A 23,621-nucleotide genomic window follows, 5' to 3' on the forward strand; every position below is an offset into this window, starting at 1 on the left:
AGCAAATGTAAAGAGGACTTGGCCATAATGGGCCTGTCGAGTCAATCAATGAACCAATACCAATAAATGTCTATCTTTAGACTTCTGGGTGTATAAGGAAACTTAAACCCCTGATTCCTCTAAACCATTGTTATGGGCATCACTTTCCTCACAGCTAGACTCAATTCCTCATTGATAGAGGAAAGTAAACCTAAGAAATTTGTTATTAATAATTGGTCTTAGGAAATAAAATCAGAAGAGGAAACTTTCTTCTTAGTGAGGTTTCATGCACGTATGGACACCTCAAATTATCCACTGAGTTACATGTAGAATTATGTGGAAGGCATGTGGAAGGTGACTGCATACTTATTGCCAAAATCTGAATCCAGGACTCTTTAGAAGGTTAAATAGGTGCCCCCAATAATTACACTAAGATATCAGGCATAAACGGGAACTCTTCTGGATGAATCAGGACATAGAGTTACCCCATGGGAGAATGATGTTCACAGTGGCCTCAAAATAAAGGTCTTTCATTTCAGTTGTAGCTGGCTGAAAGGTATGCCATTTAAATTCTATATATTCCCCTAATATAACTACTAGATTTTTTGTTTGGTGCAGAAATAACCAGTAGGTATACCATAAATACAGGAGACTGTGGGCTTGTGGAGCATGCTGCACTCTGTGATCTATCTCTGTCAATCATTGTTTTTACTTGACCCCATCACAGGTGTTTAAAATTTGTTTCGTTGTTGTTGTTGTTGTTATGTTTTTTTTCCTCAGTGCTGTATGTTCAAAGAGCGAAGTTCTCTACAGACTTGTTCATAAGAATGATTTGTTTCTGCTTCTTTGCTTTGCCACACCTCTATTCCTTTCAAATTTCTACTGAAAAATCCACTGATTTCCCCTTTGCATTTAGGACACATACATTCTTTCTCTTTTCCTCTCCCTGAAGGCTATGAAAGTCCTGGACTGTAGCTTTATTTTATGTCGTATACTTCCCTCCAAGTGAGTTATATAAGGAGATAGTTCCAAGAAGGAAAATGCCCAGAAGTTGAAAAACCAGGTCATCCTAGGGGGAAAAAATAAGCGACCAATACTTTTTTAGGATTTTCTTGTTAAAAACCCAATAAACATTCAAATATGAAAACTACTAATGTTTTTACATTTTGCAGACTGGGGCACAGAACAGCAAGAGAAAGTAGAACTAATAAAGACAGGAGATCTTTCAGAAATCAGGGTGGACCAGAAAGCTACAGCAAGGCCATAACTCTTCAGAAGGTCACTGTGTGATGCTTTGGCAAGAACAACAAGGAGGACATGGACTAAATGGAGTTTCAGCTTTTTCAGAACATGTTACCACTCTCAAAAATTGGTTCACTGACTTATCAGTTTAGCAGATCATAAAAATGTAACCCAAATGATTTATATAAAAAGGGCAATTATTGGCTCAGGTAACTGAGAGTTTTGGAGGTAGGGCTGGCTTCAAGTGTGTCTCCACATACAACTTCAAAGGATGAGAATGAGAACGTGTTGCTTCCCATGTTTTGGACCAGACCTCCTGTCCTCTGAATGTTGGAATCATTTGCAAAAAAGGATCTCCCTCTGTGGTATTAAGACCATTGTAGTCCCTTTATCTTTTCCGCTCCAAATCCAGTTTAAAAAATAATAACAGATCACTGAGGTGGAGCAAGATGGCAAATAGAACACCCCAGCAGTTGTCCTCCCAGCTAAAACACAAAAATGAATAACTACCTCCACACACAAAAAAACACTTCATAATAACCAAAACTCAGATGAACTGTCACGGTATCTAGTTTCAACTTCATATCACTGAAAGAGGGACTGAAAAGGGTAGGAAACACAGTCATGAATCACCTATATCACCACTTTCCCATCCCCCATTAGTGGCTGCATGGCATGGAGAGAGAATCTGTGTGTTTGGGGTAAGGAGAGTACAGTGGCTGTGGGGCTCGGCATTAGAACTCAGTGCTTCCCTGTTACAGTAGAAAACAGCAAAGTGAGGAACTTCCCGGTGCCCAGATAGGGGCACCCAGACCAGCCCTAGCCAGAGGCGAACTGTCTATCCTAGTGGTCAGAACTTGAGTTCTGCCAAGCCTTGCCACTGAGGTCCTAAATGAACTTGAAATGGAGCCTAGACAACAAAGCCTGCAATTCCTGGACAAGTCCTGGTGCTGAGCTGGGCACTGAGCCAGTGGACTTGGGGTGCATGTAACCTAGTGAGACACCAGCCCAGGTGGCTAAGGGGATGCTTGCATCACCCATCCCCCAACCCCAGGCAGTGCCGCTAGCAGTTATGGGAGAGACTTCTTCCTTCTGCTTAAGGATAGAAGAGGGGAGAGGAAAGAAAACTTTCCCTCACAACTGGGATACCAGCTCGACCACTATACAACAGGGCACCAGTCGTGAGGCCTGCATTCCAGGCCCTAGCTCAGGGATGAAATTTTTAGACATGCCCTGGGCCAGAAACGAACCCAATGCCTTGAAGGGAAGGACCTAGTTCTGGCAGGATCCATCAACGGCTGACTAAGAGCCCTTGGCCTCTGAATAATTAGCAGTGGAGGCCACGGGCCTTGGGTGAGACTTAAAACTGTGCTGGCTTCGAGGGTGTCCCAGCACATCCCCACATGTAGTGGCTATAGGAAGAGACTCCTTCTGCTTGAGAAAAGGAGAGGAAAGAGTAAGGGGGGCTTCTCTTGCCGCTTAGGCACCATCTTGACCACAGTGGAGTAGAGCATCAAGCAGGTTCCCAGGGTACCCAGCTCCAGGCCTGGGCTCCCGGATGGTATTTCTGCACCAGCCCTGAGCCAGAAGTGAGCCCACTGTCTTAAAGAGCGAGACCCAGCCCTGGCAACATTCACCACAAGCTGACTGAGGAGCACTTGGGCATTGAGTAAACCCTGGCAGTAGCCAGGCAGTGTGTGCTGTGGGCCAGGGATGATAGTGGCCACAGGAGGAGACTCTCCTGCTTAAGGAAAGGGAACAAGGAAGAGTGGGAAAGACTCGTTTTGCAGCGTGGGTGCTAGCTCAACCACAGTAGAAAAGAGCACAGGAAGATTCGTAAGGTTCTCAACTCCAGGCCCTGGCTCCCAGGTGGCATCTCTGAACCTACATGGGGGAAAAGGAAACTTGCTGCCCTGAAGGGAAGTTAGACAAGCCTGGCTGGTTTCACCACCTGCTGATTATAGAGCCCTTGGGCCTTGAGTGAACATAGGTAGTAACCAGGCAGTGCTCAGCACAGACCATAAATGAGACACGGTGCTGTGCTGGCTTTAGGTATGACCTAGTGCAGTCCCAGTGGTGATGGCCACAGGGGTAGTTGTGTCACCTACCCCCAGCTCCAGGCAACTTAGCACAGAGAGAGAGAGAGAGACTCCATTTGTTTGGGGGAAAGTAAGAGAAAGGAACAAGGGTGTCTGCTTGGTGATCCATAAAATTCTCCCAATCTTACCCAAAACACCAAGATGGTACCTCTTGTGAGTCTACAAGATCCACAGCATTACTAGGCTTGGGGTGCCCCCTAATGCAGGTATGGCTGCAATAGCTAAAAACTTAGATCACAACACCCAAGTCCTTTTGAATGCTTGCAAAGTCTTCCCAAGAAGGACAGGTAAAACAAGCTCAGACTGCAAAGACTACAATAAATACTTAACTTCAACGCCCAGGCACGGATGAACATCCACAAGCATCAAGACCATCCAGGAAAACATGGCCTCAACAAAGAACTAAATAAGACCCCAGGGACTAATCCTAGAGAGATAGAGAATTCAAAATAATTGTTTTGAGGAAGGTCAACAGAATTCAAGATAACACAGAGAAATCATTGAGAATCCTATCAGTTAAATGAAGAGCCTGAAATAATGTAAAAGAATCAAGCATAAGTTCTAGAGCTGAAAAACACAATTGACGTACTGAAGAATGCATTAAAATCTCTTAACAGTAGAATTAATCAAGCAGAATAAAGACTTGGGGAGCTTGAAGACAGCCTATTTGAAAATGCACGGTCAGAGAAGACAATAGAAAAAAGAACTTTAAAAAATGAAGCATGCCTACAAGATCCAGAAAATGACATCAAAAGTGCAAATCTAAGAGTTGTTGGCCTTAAGGAGGAAGTAGAGAGAGAGAGAAGAGTAGAAAGTTTATTCAAAAGAACAATAATAGAGAACATCACAAACCTGGAGAAAGATGTCAATATTCAAGCATAAGAAGGTTATAAACACCAAGCAGATTTAACCCAAAAAAAGATTATCTCAAGACATTTAATAATTAAAATTTTAAAGGTCAAGGTTAAGAAAGGATCATAAAAGCAGCAAGAGAAAAAAAAAATGCAATGGCGCTCCCACACATCTGGCAGCAGACTTCTCAGTGGAAACCTTATAGGCCAAGAGGAGGGAATAGCATGACATATTTAAAGTCCTGAAGGGGAAACAAACAAACAAACAAAAACTTGTATCCTATACTAGAATTATCCAGGGAAAATATCCTACGTACTGGAAGGAAAAATGAAGACCTTCTCAGACAAATAAAAGCTGAGGGATTCTATCAACACCAGACCTGTCTTCCAAGAAACGCTAAAGGGAGTTCTTCAGTCTGAAAGAAAATAATGCTAATGAGCAATAAGAAACCATCTGAGGGCATAAAACTCACTGGCAAAAGTAAACACACAATATATAATACTGTAATTGTGGTGTATATATTATTCACATCCTGTAAAGGAAGACTAAAACATGAACCCATCAAAAATAATAACTACGGGGCTGGGCGCAGTAGCTCACGTCTGTGATCCCAGCACCTTGGGAGGCCGAGGTGGGAGGATCACTTGAGATCAGAGTTCAAGAGCAGCCTGGCCGACATGGTGAAACCTTGCCTCTACTAAAAATACGAAAATTAGGCGAGTGTGGTAATGCTACTCGGGAGACTGAGGCATGAGAATCACTTGAACCTGGGAGGCGGAGGTTGCAGTGAGCTGACACCACTGCACTCTAGCCTGGGTGACAGAGTAAGACTCTGTCTCTAAATAAATAAATTAATTAATTAAATAACTACAAAACTTTTCAAGACATGGATAGTATAATAAGATATTTAAAAAACAGAAAAAGTTTAAAGGCAAGGGGATGAATCTAACATGTAGAGTTTTTATTAGTTTTTTCTTTGCTTCTTTGTTAGTTTGTTTATGCAACCTGTGTTGTCATCTGTTTAAAATGATGGGTTATATTACTTGCAAGTCTCATGGTAACCTGAAGACAAAAATCATACAACAGATACACAAAAAAATAAATAGCAAGCAATTAAAACATGCTACCACAGAAAATCACCTCCACTAAAAGAAAGATAGGAAAGAAGGAAAAAAGGAAGAGAGGACTACAAAACAACCATTAGACAAATAACAAAGCGGCCGGAACAAAATTCCTTCCTTATCAACAATAACACAGAATGTAAATGAAATAACTCTCCAATCAAAAGACACAGAGTACCTGAATAGATTTCAAAACTAGAGCCAATGATGTCTTGTCTATAAGAAATACACTTTACCTAGAAAGATACACATAGACAGATACAAAGATGTAAAAAGATATTCCATGCAAATGAAAACCAAAAAAGAGAAGGAGTAGCTCTACATATATCAGACAAAATGGATTTCAAGACAAAAACCGTAAAGAGACAAAAAAAGAAAATCACATAATAATAAAGGAGTCAATTCAGCAAGAGGATATAATAATTGTAAATATAAATGCACCCAACACTGAGTAAATGTTATCAGAGTTAAAGAGAGAGATCCCAATAAAATAATAACTGGAGACGTCAGTGCCCCACTTTTCACACTGGACAGATCATCCTGACAGAAAATCAACAACGAAACAAACTTAATCTGCACGATAGATCAAATAGGCTTAATAAATACAGAGCATTCCATTCAAAGGCCTCCAGAATACACACTCTTCTCAGCACATAAATTATTCTCAAGGGTAGACTATATGCTAGGTCACAGAACAAGTCTTGTAAAATTCAAAAAAATTGAGATAATATCAAGTATCTTCTCTGACCACAATGGAATAAAAACTAGAAATCAATAAAAAGGGGAATTTTGAACACTCTACAAATATATGAAAACTAATTAAATAATATGCTCCTGAATATTTCTTACTCAATAAAAAAATTAAGAAATAAATGTAAAAATTTATTGAAACAAAAGAAAATGAAAACACAACATACCCAAATCTATAGGATACAGTGAAAACAATATTAGGAGGAAAGCTGACAGGTATAAATGCCTACATAAAAAAGTAAAACATTTCTAATAAACCTAACACTGCATTCTAAAGAGCTAAAAAAAAAAAAGAGCAAATCAAACCCAAAATTAAGAGAAGAAAATAAATAATAAAGACCAGAGCAGTAGTAAAGGAACTTGAAATTTAAAAAAATACAAAAATCAATGAAAAAAAAATGCTGGTTTTTTGAAAAGATAAACAAAATCAACACACCTTTAGCCAGACCAATGAACAACAAAAGAGAGAGGACTCAAATAAGTAAAATCAGAGATGAAAAAGGAGACATTACAACTGGTACCGCAGAAATTCAAAGGATCACTAGTGGCTACTCTAAGCAACTACACACCAATACTATACCTAGAAGACAAAGATAACTTCTCAGACACATACAACATACCATGATTGAACCCTGAAAGAGTCCAACACCTGAACAGACCAATAACAAGCAATGAGATCAAAGCTGTAACAAAAAGTATCCCAAAAAAGAAACTTTGTACCAGGACTTAGTGGATTCACTACTGAATAATTTTATTAAACATTTAATGAAGAATTAATACCAACCCTACTGTAACTATTTCAAAAAACAGAAGAGGAGGGAATATTCATTGTGTGAGGTCAGTACTACCCTGACACCAAAACCAGATAAAGACATTCAAAAAAAGAAACAAACAAACAAACAAAAACTATAGGCTAGTACCTCTGTTGAATACTGATGCAAAAATACACAAAATACTAGCAAACCAAATTCCACAGCACATTAAAAAAAAATTATTCATCATAAGCAAGTGGGATTTATCCCAGGTATCCAAGAATGGTTCAACATTAGTAAATCAACCAATATGATATATCATATCAGCAGAATGAAGAACAGAAATCATATCATCTTTGCAATTGATGCTGAAAAATCACTTGATAAAATTCAACATCCTTTCATGATAAAAACCCTAAACATGACGGGTATAGAAGGGTAGTACCTTAACAAAATAAAAGCCATACATCGCAGACCCACAGCTGGCATCATACGGAACAAGGAAAAGCAGAAAGTCTTTCCTCTAAGATTAGGGAACAAGACAAGGATGACCACTTTCACTCCTGTTATTCAACATAATCCTGGAAGTCCAAGCTAGAACAATCAGACAAGAGAAAGAAGGAAAGAGCATCCAAATTGGAATGGAAGAAGTAAAATTATCTTTGTTTGTAGATGATATGATGGTATATTTGAAAAAACTAAAGACTCAAAAAAAAAAAAAAGCCAACTCTTGGAATTCATAAACAAATTCAGTGAAGTTTCAGGATACAAAATCAACATACAAAAATCAGTGGCATTCTCTATATAGCCAACAGTGAACAATCTGAAAAAGAAATTTAAAAAATCAATTTACAATAGCAACAAATAAAATTTAACACCTAGGAATTACCTAAACCAAAGAAGTGAAAGAGCTCTACAAAAAAAAAAAAAAAAAAAACAAACAATAAAACAATAAAATATTGATTCAATACATTGAAGAGGACACAAAAAAATGGGAAAAGATTCCATGTTCATGGATTGGAGGAATCAATATTGTTAAAATGTCCATACTACCCAAAGCAATCTACAGATTCAATGGAATCTTTATCATAATACTAATGACATTCTTTACAGAAATAGAAAAAAAATCCTAAAATTTACATGAAACCACACACACACACAAACACACACCAGAATAGCAAAAGCTATCCTGAGCAAAAAATTTAAAAACTGAGAGAATCACATTACCTGACTTCAAATTATACTGTAGAGATATAGTAACCAAAACAACATGGTAGTGGCATAAAAACAAATATGAAGACCACTGTATGAACCGAATAGAGAACCCAGAAATAAATGCATACCTCTACAGAGAACTCATTTTTGACAAAGTTTCCAAGAACATACATTGGGGAAAGGAGTCTCTTTGATAAATGGTGCTTGGAAAACTGGATATCCACATGCAGAAAAATGAAACTAGACCTCTATTTCTTGTCATGGACAAAAATAAAATCAAAATAGATTGAAGACTTAAATCTAAGACCTCAAAGTATGAAACTACTCAAATCTGGCAAAAGATCTGAATAGGCATTTCTCAAAAGAAGACTTACAAATGGCAGACAGGTATATAAAAAGGTGCTCATCATCACTGATCATCGGAGAAATGCAAATCAAAGCTATGATGGGATATCATGTCATTCTAGTTAAAATGGCTTTTATCCAAATGACAGGCAACTTCAAAGGCTGATGAGGATGTGAAGAAAGGGAAAACTTCAACACTGTTGATAGGAATGTGAATTAGTACAACTATGGAAAACAGTACGGAGGTTCCTCCAAAAACTAAAATAGAATGACCATATGATCCAGCAATCCCACAGTTAGGTATATCCAAAAGAAAGGAAATAGGTATATCAAAGAGATATTTGCACTCCTATGTTTACCACATCACTATTCACAATAGCCAAGATTTGGAAACAACCGGTCCATCAACAGATGAATAGATAAAGAAAATATGGTATATATACCCAGTGGAATATTATGCAGCCACAAAAAAGAATGAGATCCTGTCATTTGCAACAATGTTGATAGAACTGGAAGATATTATGTTAAGTGAAACAAAACAGGCACAGAAAGACAAGTGTCATATGTTCTCATCTGTGGGAGTTAAAAATTAAAGCAATTACATACATGGAGATAGAGAGTAGAATGATGCTTACCAGAGGCCAGGAAAGGGGGATGTGCGAAGTAGGGATGGTTGATGGGTACAAAAATATAGTTAGATAGAAGGTTTAAGAACAAATGTTTGATAGCACAACACAGTGAACAATAAGCTAATGTACATTTTTAATTACCTAAAAGTATAATTGAATTGTTTGGAACACAAAGAAAGGATAAGTGTTTGTAATGGATACTTCACTTACTCTGATGTGATTATTTATCATTATATGCCTGTACTAAAACATCTCACGTGGCAGGGCATGGTGGCTCATGCCTGTAATCCTAGCACTTTGGGAGGCTGAGGCAGGCGGATTGCCTCAGCTCAGGAGATTGAGACCAGCCTGGGCAACACAGTGAAACACCGTCTCTACTAAAATACAAAAAATTAGGTAGGCATGGTGGTGTGCACCTGTAGTCCCTGCTACTTCAGAGGCTGAGGCTGGAGAATTGCTTGAACCCGAGAGGCAGAAGTTGCAGTGAGCCAAGATCATGCCACCACACTCCAGCCTGGGCGACAGAGCAAGACTCTGTCTCAAAAAAGTAAAACAAATAAACAAATAAATTAAATAAAATATCTCATGTACCCCATCAATGTATATACCTACCATGTACCCACAAAACTTAAAATTAAAAATAGTAATAGTAAAAGGCAACTCTCCTTCAACAGATAAAGTCTTGAGCCTGAAGCTAATTTGCCCTAACTAGATGAGAAATACTCTTCAAGCAATCCCCCAAGACCAGACTGACTAAAGATATTAGATTAGGCAAAGCAGGAACCAGCACTAAAACTAGCAGTGAGATTAATCCTACAGAAACCTTATGGATTGATGCTAAGGAGCTGCCTGAGGGTACACCGAGCATCTTTTTAAAATGTATCTACTGCTACTACTGTTACTGCTTATGGCTAACACTGAGTGTTGAGTGCACAGTATACACTGCAGTAGGGCTTTACATGCATCTTTCCATTTCATCCTTACATAATCCTATGAAGCCCATATTCTCATTATTAGGGGCCCTGTTTTACACGTAAGAAAACAATCTAGAAAGTTAAAAATCTTTCCAATTTTTTCACAAAGGAAGTAAGTTATAGGGCTATGATTCAAACACAGTTTTATTTCTAAAGCTTACATTTTAAATTACTACTTAATATTCCCTGATTCACTGATGACTAAAAAAATACAATTTAGAAACTTTGGAAATACAACTACTTTTTGGCCTAATGTGGCTAATGACAAGATGGAAAAGAAAAATATGAAATCTGGCATCATATTCAAATAATTTAACCAAAGGTCCTCATTAGTGCTGCTCTCAAAAGCTGAGCCTTGCTTTTATTTTCTAATGAAAAATGTTACTAGAAACATATATGCTAATTTTCCAATTAAGCTTAGCCCTGGAGCTAAAGTATTAACATTTCCATAAATTATAAACTCTTAGAAGAAAACCAACACTATTTACTATGAATACATTATAAGTTAAAAATGGATGCTTACTGTTACTCAATCCTTACTGAAAGTATAACTAATAATCTGTTGATTCTGAAGAAAGACAATGCAATCCCATCAAAAAATAGCCCATGTCACATGTTTGCAAGCACTAATTGCCAGGTGCTTGGGTTGACAGAATTCTATATTTTCTTTCTTTACTTAACTGGAAAAAATTCCAGTTCATTTAATAAATACATATGGGGTGAAAAAAGAAATAGGCAAAATAGATAATCCTTTTCTAGGTGCTATGCCCCCAATTTTTTTAAAAAACGGAATGTTACAAAGGTCAAGCAAATCACGAGTATATGAGAAGAAAAAATTATGTAAATGATCTAAACTGAATATCTAACAATCTACTTGCTGAACAAGCCTCTATGATTTGGCCTTTGACTTTTCTCTATTTAGGCATCATTAACTTCAAACTCTACGATTCATTTGACATTAATAGTTAAGGTTCCTATTTCTCTCTTTTTCTCGCTCTCTCTCTCTCTCTCATCTTTCACTTTTCTGAGATACCACTCACTTGCTGTCCCAAGAAAGCTGTGAATATGCCTCAGCTTTCAGAACTTTCCATGAGAAAGTAAGTTGATAAGGAAACTCAAATTCCAGAATGGGTAACTGCTTTGTACCTCTATTCCAGATACGCTTGTTTTAAAAAGTCTGTGTATCTTTTTAGGATGGAACAGAATTCTTTCAGTGAGAGATTAACTGTAAAAACCAGGTGGCTTCCCAGGAAGATATCATGCCTAATCTTTACCTCTCCCTTACCACAGTGTTTAGTACAGAAAGAAAACCATGGCACTATCAGCTCTTAAAACTACAGCACCATATCAACCTCAATAGAGAAGAGGCATGAACAGTAAGATTCCTCTAGTAAATTTTACACACTTCAGTAGAATAGAAACAGACTACTCAAAAGTGAACTAGTCACTGAACTGGAAAGTGTGTAGGCTCATACTCAGGACATTTATTATAAATCCCATTAAGTCCAGAGAGCCAGTGAATTATTGCCAAAATTAAACTGTATGATGCCTCTATCAACTGATTCAACAAGACTTCTGCAGATGTCTGAACATTGGAATTACAGTTTTCAGTGCTACGAGAGATATTCATCTATATTAGATATGATCCCTAACCCCAATGAATTTGCATCTGATAGGATATAAAAAGCATTAAGAACAAATTCTAATAAAAGAAAGGAAATACAGAGATAAATGTCCCATCAACAGATAAAATGTGGAAGTTATTTGGGGCTGTAGAAATTGGGAAAATATTTACTGGGTCCTAAATGATGAGAGAAATTTGGATATCTATGATGGTGGGGAAGTAAAAGAAATTAGAGGAGGGAATAACAACCACTTTCTCCTATCACCTACCTTGTGGACATCAAATAGTCTTCTCCTCATAGTTATCGATAGTGGCCCTTTCATTTTGCTTCCTCAGAAGTCACCACCCCCAGCTCATGTTTCTCAGTAACTCCTGATGCAGCTTTTCAATATAAAATCAGTATCGTCATCTCACAGTCTTGACATTGTCTGCTCGCACTGAGGCAATACATTAAAGGAGAAATTCTAAATGGTGCAAAGCACATGCATCAATCGAGCAGTCTCTTTGCTTTTTGTTATTGGTGTTATCACTGTAATAAAGCCATCACAAACAAGGTGATAGGCTGCCCTGGTTTTCAAAGAATTATACTTTTTATATTATGTCGGAACACTATAGTATGGCACATCCTTAATTGCAACAGCAAATAGGAGAAGCAATATCGATTAAAGAAATGAATATTAAACTAGAAGCTGCTTTTACTTAACCTACCTCACTATGCTGAGTGACCTCATTTTAGTCACTTAATGTCTCTGTTTCCCAGGCATACCTTTTGTCACTCAGCAATAATATCAGAGTTATTGCAAGGCTCAAATGTGACAGTTTATGTGAAAGCACATGGGAAAATATGAGACACATTCCAATGGAAAGGTTTCATTACACATAAGGCCAAGAGCAGTATGGTATTATGAAAAGCTCATGGTTTTTGAAGTTAAGACCTAGATTTCAAGCCTAGTTCCATTACTCGCCAGAATGGGTTTATTTAAGTCAAGCACCTCACCAAGCCTCAGCTCTTCATCAATATCTACTAGCTCAGCCGGGCGCGGTGGCTCAAGCCTGTAATCCCAGCACTTTGGGAGGCCGAGACGGGTGGATCACGAGGTCAGGAGATCGAGACCATCCTGGCTAACACGGTGAAACCCTGTCTCTACTAAAAAAATACAAAAAAACTAGCCGGGCGAGGTGGCGGGCGCCTGTAGTCCCAGCTACTTGGGAGGCTGAGGCAGGAGAATGGCATGAACCCGGGAGGCGGAGCTTGCAGTGAGCCCGGGCTACAGAGCGAGACTCCAGCCCGGGCTACAGAGTGAGACTCTCAAAAAAAAAAAAAAAATATATATATATCTCTACTAGTTCATTTCCATCCCTCCTCACAGAGTTGCTGTGATATTAAATACAAATCTAAAAGTCCTTTAGAAATAACAAAAACTAAAAGTACAGTGTATTATTTGCACTAGTACAGCCATTAATATTGTTACTATTACTTTCATGGTTATAGCTACTCTGATAAGAACTTATAATATTACTTATTTATTAGCATATAGACTGACTAAAATAAGCATCTTTATCACTAATTCAGCTTCAGATACAATTGGTACAGGTTAAGACCCTGTTCAAATAAAAAACTGTGTTCGTATAATTTGACTGTAGTTTATCCTTCAGTTAAAAAAATTCTCATTTAGTTCATAAACTACCTAATTCAGATTTGGGCAATAAATAGTCTAAGTTTATAAAAAGTAAACAAATCACAGCTGTAGGTAGAAAAAATAAACCTTTTAAAAACATTTTAACCAATATTAACCACTAAAATGCCAATGATATGTGTGCTAAGCACATCAAACTATTAATTAAAAAAGGTCCAATGTTTTGCCTAGGTGTACGTTCTAGACACTTTTCAAATTATACAAATTGCTGTTTTTGAGGCAGGGTTTTGCTCTATTGCCCAGACTAGAATTCAGTGGTACAAACATGGCTTACTGCAGCTTTGATATCCTAAGCTGAAGCAATCCTCCCACTTCAGCCTCCCTTGTGCTGGGAACACAGGTGCGTGCTACCATCTCCAGCTAATTTCGAAATTTTTTGTAGAGACAGGTTCTCACCTGTTGCCCAGGTTCAAACTGCATTATTTTTAAGCGCCATTTTCCTAGATGCAAATGTCAAGGCTCCTAAGTTATACAAAGCAGTAAGTTATATTTTCATTTCCCAAGTGCTGATATGCCAGATATTACACCCTTAAATTTCTTTTCCTTCATCATTTTCTTCTTCTGAGCTGGGGTAAGAAAATAGATGGTAGTCAAAAGAGTGAGGGAGTGGGACTGGAGACAGAGCCACAGGTACATATTTATGGAGTTTGGCATTCACTTCCCTCGAACATTGGACACATAAAGAACTTGCCCCAAAAGAGGTGCAGCCATTGCCGTTGGTTTCTGGAAGGTAATTTGTGTTTGCCTGAGAGCCTTGGGTTAAATAGAGAATAACACTATGATTTAGGGTAGGGGCTTTGGGTCACACAATATCTGTGGAGTCAGAGGCTGGGATCAAGCACATGGGCAATGAATGAATCCTGCCTACATAACAGGTGCCAATGACATCTCTTGACATAAAGGCTCAGGTGAGCTTCCTGGTTGGCGACACTCCATGCGTATTATCACATGTTGGTACCCGAAGAGTAACATGTCCTGACTCTATAGGAAGACGACAATAGAAGCTCAGTATTTGGTACTTCTACTGAATCCTGCCTTAAGTATTTCTACCCCTGACGGATTTTAATCTGTCCCTCTCCTGACAATAAACTGTAACCATGAGTATAACCATGGTTTTCAGTGAGTTCTGTGAGTCCCTCTGGAAAGTTATCACTCCAAAGGTGATTCTGTGAGGCCACAAACTTGCAGTTGGTGCCAGAAGTGAGGGTAGTCTTGAGGACTATGCCCTCTAACTTTGTAGTTGGCCTAAACCCCTTACAACAGCTAACTAATTATGATTATAAGAGCAAACCATAACAAAATAAGAATTGTATCTATTTCATCCACCTTTATACGCTCAGTATGCAGTCTGGTGCCTGAGATGTGGTAGAGTTTCAATCAGTATGTATTGAACAAACTTTAGGTTTGCTGAGATTGCTTTGAGGACAAACCAGCATTTGTGCAGTGGTTTGTAAGACTACCAATTAAACTTTGATCAATGTAATCAGAGTTAATTGTGCAACAATTGTATGAAATTTGTTCCATCTATACTTGAAATAGGCAATTCTTTAAAATTCCACAAGTCTTTATGGAGAATCTTCCTTTCCCAGAGAATGTGTTTAATGCTGTGGTTGGGAAAAATACGTGGCCCAGATGGCCGAGATAGCAAAGATAAATACGATGTAATTCGTGCCCACCAGCAAAATAGAAGTCAAGTGCTCCAATATTACAGCAGAAGTAGCATCTAATTCTCACAGAGGATGGACAATGGAGACAGGTGACATATCAGGTAAGATTTGAGCTGAGCTTTAAGGAAAATTATGAGTTACATAGGTACAGAAGAGAAAAAGGCAAACATAACAGTATCAGTGATAGCACTTTAGTAAATATTGTTTTTATTCTTTACATATTTTATCACACATACCATTCTATCAAGTTACCTAAAATATTATATCACTAGTGTTCTAACTACAATTTGAAAATCTAACTTTATAACTAATGTCATACCAAATGATGTTTATCTACATTTGTTTTATTTAAACAAGTTTCAGTTCAAGCAACTTGAATATAAAAAGATGCGAGTAAATTTACAGAGGATAGTCGAGGACTTACTTGGCTTTTATCTTTTCTGTATAAAATGACAAAATTCCTCTCCTTCCTCACTCCCAACCGAAATGCCTTTAAGCACTGTGAACATTTGAGAAAATGTAGGTGGTCTTACAAGTTTTTTTAAAAAACTTTTAAAACTCAAAAAGAATAAAACATTAAAGGATATTACATTTTAAATCAAAACTGGTTAAACAGCAAAATTTTTAAAAGGCACTGTCCATGTATAAGGTAAAATTTGTAGAAAAATCTGTTTCAACAGATTGTAACACAGAATGGTATTTCCTGAACTATCAAAGAAGGTGTTTCAGAAACATAAGTTTCCAACATGCTTAACCTTCTTTTGTTTGAGAAAGAGATGCCTTATAGAACTTTTTATTTACTCAATTTTTTACAGTTAGTTAATACCATTAAAATTCTCTTGGTCTTCTTTTCTAAAAGGTGCTGTGAGTTTAAATTTAATCAAGGAATTGAAAAACGTATATACTGAAAACTACTAAACATTGTCAAAAGAAATCCCATGTTTATGAATCAGAAAACCTAATATTCTTCTAATGTCCATACTACAGGAAACAATCTATACATTCAATACAATTCCTATCAAAATCTACAAGTCATGGTTTGCGTTAATAGAAAACTCCATTCCAAAATTTATATAAAAATCTCAAGGAACCTCAAATAGCCAAAACGATCGTAAGAAAATAAACAAATAAATAAAGCTGTAGGTCTCACACTTTCTGACTTCAAAACATAGTAAAAAAACTATAGTAATCGAACAGTATGACACTGGCACAAAGAGACACAAACACCAAAGGACCACAATAGAGAGCCCAGAAATAAACCCTCTAATATGTGGTCAAATCATCTTCAACAAGATTACACAATGGAGAAGGGTTAGCCTCTCAACAGGTGGTGTTGGAAAAACTGTATATCCACATGCAAAAGAATGAAATGGGACCCTTACCTTATACCACATGTAACATTAATTCAAAATGGATTACAAATCTATGCATAAGAGGAGACTGAGGCAGGAGAAATCACTTGAACCCACGAGGTGGAGATGGCAGTGAGCTGAGACCACACCACTGCACTCTAGCCTGGCAACAAAGCAAAACTCTATCTCAAAAAACAAAAAATAAAACAAAAACACAAACAAACAAACAAAAAACCTTCTAGAATAAAACATAGGAAAAATCCTTCATGACATTGAATTTGGCAACTATATCTTGGATATGACACCAAAAGAATAAGCAGCAAAAGCAACAATAGACAAATAGGACTATATGCAACTTTAAAACTTCTACGTGTCAACAGAAACAACTAACAGAGTGAGAAGGTAGCCTACAGAATGGGAGAAAATATTTGCAAATCATATAAGTGGTAAGGGCTTAATAGCCAGAATCTATAAAGAACTCCTACAACTCAATAACAACAACACAAAACGACTCAATTAAAAAGTAGGCAAAGGAATTGAATAGACATGTCTCCAAAGAGGATTTATAAATGACTAACAGGTATGTTAAAAGATGCCCATTACTACTAGTTATTAGAGAAATGCAAATCAAAACAAAATTAGATATCATCTCACACCTGTTAGGATGGCTACTATCAAAAGAAACAAAAAGTATCAAGTCTTAGCAAGGATGTGAAGAAATTGGAACTTTGGTGCACTGTTGTGGGAATGTAAAATGATGCTGCTGATAGGGAAAACAGTATGGTGTTTTCTCAAAACAAAACAAAACAAAACAGAGTTACCATATCATCCAGCAAGATCTTGACAAGGTATTTGTACACCCATGTTCATTGCAGCAGTAATCTCATATCCAAGAGGTCAAAGTAATTGAAATGTCCATCAATAGATGAATAGATAAACAGAATGTGGAATGCACATAACATACATTAAAATATTTTAAACACATGGCGGCACTATTCACAATAGCAAAGACTTGGAATCAACCCAAATGTCCATCTGTGACAGACTGGATTAAGAAAATGTGGCACATATACACCATGGAATACTATGCAGCCATAAAAAAGGATGAGTTTGCGTCCTTTGTAGGGACATGGATGCAGCTGGAAACCATCATTCTTAGCAAACTATCGCAAGAAGAGAAAACCAAACACTGCATGTTCTCACTCATAGGTGGGAACTGAACAATGACATCACTTGGACTCGGGAAGGGGAACATCACACACTGGGGCCTATCATGGGGAGGGGGGAGGGGGGAGGGATTGCATTGGGGAGTTATACATGATATAAATGGTGAATTGATGGGTGCTGACGAGTTGATGGGTGCAGCACACCAACATGGCACAAGTATACATATGTAACAAACCTGCACGTTAGGCACATGTACCCTAGAACTTAAAGTATAATAAAAAAAAATATTTTAAACATTAAAAAGAAAGAAATCCTGTCATATTCTACAACATAGATGAATGTTGAGAACATTATGCTAAGTGAAATAAGCCAATTACAAAAAGCACAAATACTGCATTATTCCACCTATATGAGATATCTAAAGTAGTCAAACTCTTTGTAACTCTAAGTAAAAAATGGTATTTGCTAGGGGCTGGGGGAAGAGAGGAAAGAGAGCTGTTGTTCAATTGGTATACAGAATTTTAGTTTTTCAGGACAGAAAAAAGTTTCTGTAGAGATTACCTACAAAGGAAAGAATATTAAACTGATGACAACTTCTCCTAATGAACAATAGATACCAGAAACCAATGTAATATTATTTTCCAAATGCTGAGAAAAATATTGGTCTACTCAGAATTTTATAACTACCTGAACTGCAATTCAAGAATGAAAGTGAAAGGAAGACATTTTCATGGATACCAAAAGCAAGTTCACCACCCACACACCCTCACACGCAAAACAATCAAAGGTTTAGTTTAGAAGAAAAGTGAAATCAGAGACTGAATTTGATATACACATACACAAACAAAAATTCTATGCATACAAATTATTCAAAACATTCATTAATTTAATAATTAGTTATAAAATAACTAATTGTGCATATGATTTTATTTTAAAGTGCAACTAATCAAACTGGCAGCAAGAAAGGTTGTGGTATTTACTAGAAAGAAAACACCATAATATCCATAAGCTGTTGGAAAGGAAGACAGAAACACTAAAAAATATTTAGCAAAGTATGTCGTTATTTATGTATGATTTTAAAAAATAAGACTAACCACTAAAGGAATAAAAATACAGTCTAGGGTTACAAACTTGCAGAAGAATTTAATAAAATAAAATCATGTGAATAAAACAACAGAATGTTTTTTAGAAAGAAAAGAGAAGCAAAAGGAAATTTAGAAAAATACACACTACTATGGTAAAAACATATCCAGATACATCAATAATCTCATCAAATACATATGGATTAAACTCACCTATTAAAACACAAAATTTCAGAGCAACTCTTAAAACTACAGCTCTGTGCTTTAGACCTAACAGTCACTCCATCTTTGACACTCTCTCCTCCTGCTTCCTGGTGAAGAAATAGAAATCGAAAGTAACAAGGGAATTAATTCCTAGCTTAAAAAGAAATAGAAGCCAGGTAAATGACGTAAATGACACTAGAAAAATGATACTACTTGTGAATCTTTTGGGTTCTAAATGAGCTTATCTAGGTTCTCTTAGTTTGCCTCAGCCCTCTCCTCTCTCTCAATAAACTGCAGTTATGACCCTTATTGGTTGCCCAACTACAGTGTTGCCCACGACATAGAAAATCGCTTTTCAAAGAAATTCTAGCCTTAATGCATACCAGAAACACCTCAGGAAAGTCAAAGTTAACAGACGATTTTTAACTCACCAGGGGAAAGGATGGTGATTGTAAGTATGAGGCAAGTTTGACTTAAGTGGAGAGAAGAACTGAAAATCTAGATACCCCACTAGGTTTACAAAGGTAAACTCCATCACAAAAGAAACTCCCTCTTGTGACTCCAGATCCCACCCCCTCTTAACCTCAGATCGAAGCCAGGAGGAGGGAAGGAATGCGTATCTGAAAAGCTTCAGAGGATGAAACCACAACCCAGCAATTCCTCCAAACTCCCTCCTTCCCTTATACAATTGTCTCCTGCTTACAATACTGTTGTCAAACTTTGTGTTTTTCTTTGTTATGGACCTTTGGGGATCGACTCTAGTCTAATAAACTGAACTCTACAGCTTCTGTGGAATTATAACCTGAATTATGACCTTTTACATATACATAATACAGTCTACATTTAGCTGCTTATTTAATGACTGATTAAATCTTTAAAGTAAGACTAACTAGAAATATTCAAAATAACATCATCTTGTCTTTTTTCTTATTTTAATTCTTACATTTAAAACGGACTCACAATAACTGGACATTAAGAATTGTCAGAGCTGTGACACACTAAGAGAGCCCATTATTTTGACTGAAAATGTAAGTGTTATTTTGAGCAGAAACTTTGAAAAAATGTATACGTACACATACAGCATGTAAGTGTATATTTTGATCTGAATATTTTCAGGAGTAAAATATTAACTTTAATAATTGTAATACAAATGACAGATGTATTACTAATAAGCAAGTATGATGTACCTGTTGGGGCCAAAGGAAAATTTTCCCTTCGCCCTCTGTAGAGTAAGTGAAAATCGATGGACAAAAGGCTAATTAACAGGAGAAAAGAAATACAAATTTATTAACGTGCACTGGGGAGAATCCCAGGGTGATCACCCCACCATGTGAAATGTGGTATACATGGTTATATATCCTTCTTTTTATTTATTTATTTATTTTTATTTTTATATATGGAGTCTGGCTCTGTCACCCAGGCTGGAGTGCAGTGGCGCGATCTCAGCTCACTGCAAGCTCCGCCTCCGGGGTTCACACCATTGTCCCGCCTCAGCCTCCTGAGCAACCGGGACTACAGGCGCCCGGCACCACGCCCGGCTAATTTTTTGTATTTTTAGTAGAGATGGGGTTTCACCAAGTTAGCCAGGATGGTCTCGATCTGCTGATCTCGTGATCCGCCCACCTTGGCCTCCCAAAGTGCTGGGATTACAGGCGTGAGCCACGGCGCCCGGCCAATACCCTTCTTTTTAGAGGAAAGGGAGATGGGGAGGTGTGGACGATTTTATAGCGATAGCAAATGATTTTGGGGGGAGTTCAATGAACTTAAAGAACATACAATGAGCTGGGACGAAGTCTTTTGGATCTGCAGCGTAGACCATGGTTTGTGACAAAACGCTGTCTAGGTGTATTGATGAACTTCAGTCTTCCTTCCTGTGATGTGAGTTCCGTTAATGAAAACTCAGAGAAGAGACCAAAGGTAATTGTTTTCTTCTTTGGCAGGTCCGAGCTTAGGCAGATAAGGGAACTCCAGAGAACAACTAAACACCATAATTGAGGGTATCAATGTCTGAGCTCCAATATACCAGAGATTTGTTTAATTGAACATTGGAAGAGTCTAATGAAAACTAGTCAATAACTAATTTAGAATCCAGTAGACATATGGGAACTTCCAAAATAACCTTGTGCTATTTACTGAGATCATAGAAAGTAAGGGTGGAAATCTGTAATCATGATTTTCAATGAATTTTTTTCATGAACTACAAATAGCCAACTCTCTTACAGGAAAGCGGAAATACACACACACACACACACACACACACACACCCCATTCAGTGCAGCCACATCCTCTCAACACATAAATAATAATAATAATTATTATTATTATTATTATTATTATTTTGAGACGGAGTATTGCTCTCTTGCCCAGGCTGGAGTGCAGTAGCGTGATCTTGGCTCACTGCAAGCTCTGCCTCCCAGGTTCACGTCATTCTCCTGCCTCAGCCTCCCGAGTAGCTGGAATACAGGCGCCCGCCACCACTCCCGGCTAATTTTTTTGTATTTTTAGTAGAGAGGGGGTTTCACCGTGTTAGCCAGGATGGTCTCGATCTCCTGACCTCGTGATCCGCCCGCCTCGGCCTCCCAAAGTGCTGGGATTACAGGCTTGAGCCACCGCGCCCGGCCTCAACACATAAATTATTATCCTGAGAGTGAGACAAGCATCAGAATTGTGTTCGTAACTTTAAAATATGTCAGTGCTGATAACGTAGCCACTGATGCTACCTAATTTTGCCAGTTTGGGATTTGAAAGAAGACATGATACAACATGGTGTCCGACATGCTCATTTGAAAGGTCCAAAATTAAGCCAGCAGAGGAAGATAATTTGCCCAAAGGGATATGAAGATAGTACATGAAATGCAAATAAAACTCAAATATCCTTTCTCATAATCCAGAGCTCTTTCCATAAATTCATATTGCCTTTAAGTTAAAGTTATTCTGAGACTCTGACACAGTAAATAAAACATAGACCTACTAAATACAAACAAAGCCACAATCCATTATGAAAGTGTTTTTCTCCACGGTAGGACAGAGACTATTTCCAGACAAATTGAAGAATTTTCCTTCCTGAGCTGTCCTCTATGCTTAAAGGACAGAGAACAAGAGAAAAGAAAAATGTCTTGCTTTTTGAATTAAACAGAAAGGTAAAATTCCAAAAGGAGAATATTCTGCAGAAATGGAAGCTAGACACAAGGAATTTACATTGCATGGCGAGTAACTGCAATATAGTCATTCAACAAGACATGGTCCTTAACACTCTAAATTACAAAACCTCAAAATAATCCTGAAAAACGGGATCACAAAATATAAAATGACTTCAACTTCCAATTTTCCTGCCTAACATGATGGTTACTCTATTACCTCTCAGTGGCAGTTCACACACATACACACAAATACACACTACAATGTACTTACTGAACTGTAGAGATAGCCTTCACCATTCATGGCCACATAGAGGCTAGCCTTCACTCCTTGGATGGCCACTACACGCAGGCCCACGGGAATTAGATTGAAGAGAGCTGGGGGGAGAAAAAGAAAGGAGGAAAGGATCAGTGACCTTTTGAATAATCTTTTTTCTTCTAATAATTCTTTTGAGAATTAAAACCTATTAATTGAACTTGGTAGAAAAATGGAGAGAGAAAGAAATAAAGAGAGGTCTAAAAATGAGAGAAATTGACTTCTTGACCCTGCGCCAGCATTAATTACCTACGTAACTTCAGGTAAGTTACATAAACCCTGTACAAAGGGGTTGGATTAGAAGGTCTCTAAAGGCCCAACTGGATCTGAGATTTCAGGATTCCTGATCCTAAAAATTACCCTCAAACAGGGTAATATAAGATAATTTTTTCTAACAAACAAATAATACGAACCGAAAAATTCTCAACAGGAGAAAATGTATCTGTAGTCATAAGAAATAACAAAATATTATCTTTACAACAGTCCAAAGCTTCTTGTTTTTAGTCTTTTCCTTGTTGTTCTAAACGTTATATTGAACACAGAAGAAGAATGCAAAAATTACTGACCCATTGGTGATAACATTCAGACAAAACTTTTTTCTTGATATCTCAATTTTTTACATGTAAATCAAGAAAGGTAAACAGATGGATAGATGATTGATAGCTTTAGCTATAAAGGATATATTTTATATATTTATATCCAGGTGGGAAAAATATATGTGTGTATATATATATATATATATATATACACACACACATATATATACACACACACCCATATATATACAAACACACACACATACCCAAAACCATTAAGAATTAATTTGACAAAAGTAATTCAACATCCTAAGATGAAACGGGAACAAGCTTGCAGTCTTTACATATTCGAGTTGCTCATCACTCAAAGTACTCAATAATCTATATGTCCACTTGGAGAAGGAATTCATAGATCAGAAAAAAAGATACCTAAGAGAACCTTCTGTTTTTCTTCCAACAATGTATTTCTGTCCTTGGGACAACTTCAGTTACTTTTGAGATCACAAAATGAGCATAAACAGAAAACATTGCCCCCACCCTGAAACAATTCCCATTGCACATGGAAGAAAAGCAATCACATACTTAGGTTCTATAGATGACAACACGGATATGAATTAAGTATCTCATGGTTGTATGCATAAGAAAATATCTCTGCAGTTCATGTCAGTATCCTGGCTTAATTAGAAGTTCTTATCCACCTTTTCCATTGATAAAATTCCTCTCGGTTCTCGTCTTCTTAGTTTTTAATACAAGATACACATAAATTAACCCGAGGGCTACTGTTATTCAGGGATGCCTCTATTTTTCTGGGCTTCTCTCAACCTACAATAGTAAGCTAAACACACACACTCGCAGACATACACACTCACAGTATTTGGCTT

General features: G+C 37.4%; 1 protein-coding gene across 4 annotated transcripts in view; it reads right to left on the reverse strand.

The window, feature by feature from the left end:
• The window catches only part of FGF12 (fibroblast growth factor 12), a 595,999-nt gene that overhangs the window by 160,919 nt on the left and 411,459 nt on the right, over positions 1 to 23,621 (reverse strand). For all 4 annotated transcript variants that reach the window (XM_023214752.3, XM_031935277.1, XM_023214751.3 and 1 more), the window contains one exon: positions 22,163 to 22,266. In XM_023214752.3, coding sequence (XP_023070520.1) covers positions 22,163 to 22,266 — 104 coding nt within the window. The remainder of the gene's footprint in view (positions 1 to 22,162; positions 22,267 to 23,621) is intronic.

The sequence above is a fragment of the Piliocolobus tephrosceles genome, chromosome 2 (genome assembly GCF_002776525.5).
Source record: "Piliocolobus tephrosceles isolate RC106 chromosome 2, ASM277652v3, whole genome shotgun sequence".
In the NCBI taxonomy this organism is placed as follows: domain Eukaryota; kingdom Metazoa; phylum Chordata; class Mammalia; order Primates; family Cercopithecidae; genus Piliocolobus; species Piliocolobus tephrosceles.